General features: G+C 39.8%; 3 protein-coding genes across 3 annotated transcripts, besides 7 other annotated features; all 3 read left to right on the forward strand.

Annotated features, from left to right (window-relative positions):
• Positions 1-403: a mobile genetic element.
• Positions 1-4,148: a sequence feature (heterozygous, non-Esmeraldo-like haplotype).
• Positions 160-403: a mobile genetic element.
• Positions 208-258: a microsatellite.
• Tc00.1047053509045.10 (hypothetical protein, conserved) lies at positions 430-1,311 on the forward strand (the record flags this gene model as incomplete). Its single annotated transcript, XM_798167.1, has 1 exon — positions 430-1,311. The coding sequence occupies one exon, from the start codon at positions 430-432 to the stop codon at positions 1,309-1,311; it is 882 nt and encodes a 293-aa protein (XP_803260.1).
• Positions 1,311-1,330: a microsatellite.
• On the forward strand, positions 1,447-2,106 carry Tc00.1047053509045.20 (co-chaperone GrpE, putative; the record flags this gene model as incomplete). The annotated part of the gene is made up of 1 exon (XM_798168.1): positions 1,447-2,106. One exon carries the CDS (start codon positions 1,447-1,449, stop codon positions 2,104-2,106), a length of 660 nt encoding a protein of 219 aa, XP_803261.1.
• Positions 2,223-2,296: a sequence feature (GA-rich).
• Positions 2,868-2,933: a microsatellite.
• On the forward strand, positions 3,005-4,148 carry Tc00.1047053509045.29 (kinesin, putative; the record flags this gene model as incomplete). The annotated part of the gene is made up of 1 exon (XM_798169.1): positions 3,005-4,148. A coding segment is annotated over one exon (1,144 nt), but the record flags the coding sequence as incomplete, so codon positions are not given.

Here is a 4,148-nt window from a genome sequence, read left to right on the forward strand (position 1 = left end):
CGAGATCGCACGCCATGACGTGGGAGCTGCGACGGATATGTGAGTTTTTGGACTCTCGCGGAATACGGGCATCCTTTACCCACGTACAGCCGGCGGACAACTCCGCAGACGGCATATCACGCGGTCGTGTGTTTGCACTTCAGGACTTGGCGAAGGGGAGCGGTGGTGTCTTGTGGTTGGAGGACCCCAAAGTCTGCCACTTCGTAATAACTAACTAACTAACTAACTAACTAACTAACTAACTAAATAAATAAATAAAAAATATATACACTTATTTGGTGTTACACGTTGAGGGTGTAATGGTGAATCCATTCCTATTCCATACATTCCTTTCTTATTCTTACCTTGTTTGTTTTCTGTGATTGATAAACTCAGGATCCGGCCAGCTGCCCAGAAGATTATTCTGTTTTTTATTTTCTTTATGAAGAGATGCGTCGTTTTCTACATGTTGGCATTTCTCACTTGTGCCTGGCTCGATTTCTTATCGTCGGCACACGCGGAAGTGTACCTGAAATTGGTTTTTTACCCGCGTTTGAAAGTCGTCGTAGGAGGCGTATGAGACTTGGTGGAGAAAACGCGAAAAATGATACGGAAACAGGCGTTGTTCCAGTGGTTCCGGCGATGGACGAATATGAAGCAAAGTCAATCTGTTTTGAGAAGTATGGCTTTATTCAAAAACCTTTACTTGTGAAAAATTGGTCGGGGTTTTTGCAAGAGTTACGCCGAATTGAGTTCCGTTGGGCTTTGGCCCCAAACGCCGGTGGTGTTATTGTGTTTACTGCTTTGGAACACGGGAGAGAAGGAGAAAAGGTTCTTTGTAATCTCAAGGGGTCCACAGGATGTGCACCAATTGCCGAGTTTTTTGAGTGCTGCGGAGGTCTTATTCAGGGCAGATGTGACAAATATTTTGTGAAGTTTCTTGATCCTGATGGAGGTGAACATGTGGTTAAGATCATTTCTAAGCGACAGATTGCTGCTAGTGATAACGTTATTCCTGTTTTTGATGAACCAATACTTCCCGTGTTAGCACAGCACAACTGTCGGGGAACATCTGTAGAAGTCTCCGTAACAGATTCTAGGACGGGTGTCTTGACTCCTGTGTTTAACAATATATCTTTGCAGACCTTTAATTACGCTTTTCTGACTTCCATACCTGTGTTTCTTAAGCGCAATGATGTTGGGATACGGAACGCTGACTTTGTCTCGAGGGAACAAATGCGACATTTTCGTTTTGCATGGTGTTTTTTGCGGCGGGAATCGCTGATGACGGCAGTTGAAATGAGTGAGTTAGATCTTTTGTTACCACCTTGATATATATATATATATATATGAATTTAATCTTTAACATTTACATTTCCGAGAGGATATATATTTATATATATTCTATCACGATAATTCTTTTTTTTTCTTTTTTTTCAATATATATTTATAGAGTGTTTTCAAATAATGCGTGCCTTTCGTTTAAGGGGTGCCTCGTTCTTTGGTCAAGGGGCCCTTGTCTCTTACAGAACCCCTCGTGCATGGTGTTCTAATCAGGAAGTTAAGGAAAAAGAAGATACCGACACTAAGAAGGCAACAGAGGGATCTCAATTAAAAGAGGAAACATTTGCAAAACTGGAAAGGGAGCTTGAATCTGCGAGGGAGAATATATCCGAACTAAAAAAGGAAGTGCTATATCGTGCTGCAGATGCTGAAAATGCCCGTCGTATTGGACGCGATGATGTTGAGAAAGCGAGAAGTTATGGAATATCATCTTTTGGCAAAGACATGCTGGAGGTTGTGGATACTCTTGAAAAAGGTCTTGAGGTTATGTCAAAGGTTTCTACTGAGGAAATTGAAAGTAATAAAAATTTGAGTTCTATTCATACGGGTGTCAAACTTTCTCTCAAGTTGCTGCTGAACAATTTAGCAAAACACGGGATTGAGAAGCTGGATGTCAAGGTGGGTTCCAAGTTTGATCCTAACATTCATGAGGCCCTCATCAAAACGCCTGCAAGCTCCGAATTTCCAAGCGGCCACATTTCTATTGTTCTAAAAGTTGGATACAAGATTAAGGAACGTATACTGCGAGCACCCCAAGTTGGTGTCGCCGGCGAAGGCGAATGAAAAGAAAGGGGAAAATGGGGAATCTAAGCTTGCGCGCACATTTCTGGTTTTATTTTATTTTTTCGTTTTAAGAATGATGGGGTAAAATGAAAGGAGCCATCCCAATCACCCCAATAAAAGAGAGAATGAAAGAGGGGGATAAATAGAGAGAGAGAGAAAAAAAAAAAAGAGAGGGAATAAAACGGAGAAATGGCTCTTTGTTGGGTTTTATCACATGAAAATTGAGGTATTTAAATAATATGGTCTTTTAAGGATTTTATTTGCCTGTTTCCAATTAATAATCTTAATATTATCTATGATTTTTTCCCTTACTTATGGATTTTTCACAAAAGTATTTTTCACTTACAAATTGTAGATGAGTAGGCAGACAGTTGGGTTTAGATCTTGCAAAGTGTGATTCTTATTCTCCGCGACAGACAAGTGAAGGGGCATTGGATACCATTATTTTCTTCGGCGAATGTTTCTACGTATGCTTTTTCTTGGTGTACACATGAGATTAATTTTGCCTTAGTGTTCCGAACGGCATCAGTATTGGGCATTATTTACTCCACCGAATAAAACGGCACAATAATAATTCCTTTTCGAAGCAGCCAAAAATAATGCACATAAATTTTGTGCTATTTTTACCCTTTTTGTTCTTTTACTCTCCCTCTACTTTTTAAATTCTTTCTGATTTCTCCTCCCCTTGAGAGAAAGCAATTGCATTAAGTCAGCAATTAAAAATAATTTTATTTCGTAGCAATCCCCCCCAAAATAGTTATTTTATTTTTAATTTTTTTATATGCTTTATTTATTTATTTATTTTTTCTTGCTGTTTTCATTTGTTTTCTGGTAAATTTGGACGTCTGTAGCTATTTTCCATTACTTCTGTTTAAGGGGGAAAAAATATATTGAAATTATGGGTGAGGAAGAAAATAAGAATGAGGAACCCAACCGTATTATGGTGTTTCTCCGCATTCGCCCTCCCAAAAAGGGGGAGATTGATCCTGCGAATGGAACGCATTTTTTGCTTGATATTCAATCGGACAACAAAACCTGTCTATTGGAGTCAAAAACATACACTTATGACTACATCTTCAATGGAGATGTAGATCAAGGCGATATTTATACTAGGGTGGCAGAACCTGTCATTGGTAATGTTTTTAAAGGTTATTGGGGCACTGTAATGGTATATGGCCAAACCGGAACTGGAAAATCGTTTACTATGTGTAACTTTAGCCCAAATAATATGGGCATTATTCCACGTGCTATGAAAGCGATTTTTGATTCTGTGGAAAGTGATTCCGAAAGAAGCTTTACCATTGTGTTCTCCTTTATCCAGATTTACGTTGACAAATTGCAGGATCTATTTAATCCAGAAGCCCCAGAATTGAAAATCAACCGAGATAAAAATGGAGTTTCATTTCCTGGGATTGTGGAGCATGCAGTAAAGAACGAAGAAGACTTTCGTCGGCTTTATGATGATGGTAATCAATATCGAGTAATTACTGCTACAAAGATGAATCCGGAAAGTTCTCGCGGACATGCGGCTTTATTTATTCAGGTGAAATCAGTTCCAAAAGACGATCCAGGTGGTGAGGTTCGAAGTGGAAAACTCTTTCTTATTGATCTTGCCGGGTACGAACGATTTAGTAAAACTGGTGTTCAAGAAGGTCAAATGGCATTGGAAGCAAAAACCATTAACGCATCTCTTCTTTCTCTTGGGAACGTTGTTCAAGCTTTATCGGATCGTTCAGAACACATTCCCTGGCGTAATGCAAAATTAACTCGTATGCTTGAGGATGCTATCGGTGGGCGTGCAAAATGCAGTATTATCCTTACTGCAGGTCCAAGTAGTGAACACATGCACGAAACATTGGGTACACTCTATTTTGGATCTCGTGCAATGGCGGTGAAGACGAATGCTAAACTTGCTGTAAATATTGATTATAAGAAACTGGCTGCAAAGTTACAGGAGTTGTTAACTGCTGCGGAAGGTCGTATTAATACACTCGAAGTGGAGGCGACCCGGCGACAATTGGAACGTGAAGAAGCTGAGGCTG

This window comes from Trypanosoma cruzi, genomic scaffold (assembly GCF_000209065.1).
Source record: "Trypanosoma cruzi strain CL Brener 1047053517131 genomic scaffold, whole genome shotgun sequence".
Lineage (NCBI taxonomy): Eukaryota > Euglenozoa > Kinetoplastea > Trypanosomatida > Trypanosomatidae > Trypanosoma > Trypanosoma cruzi.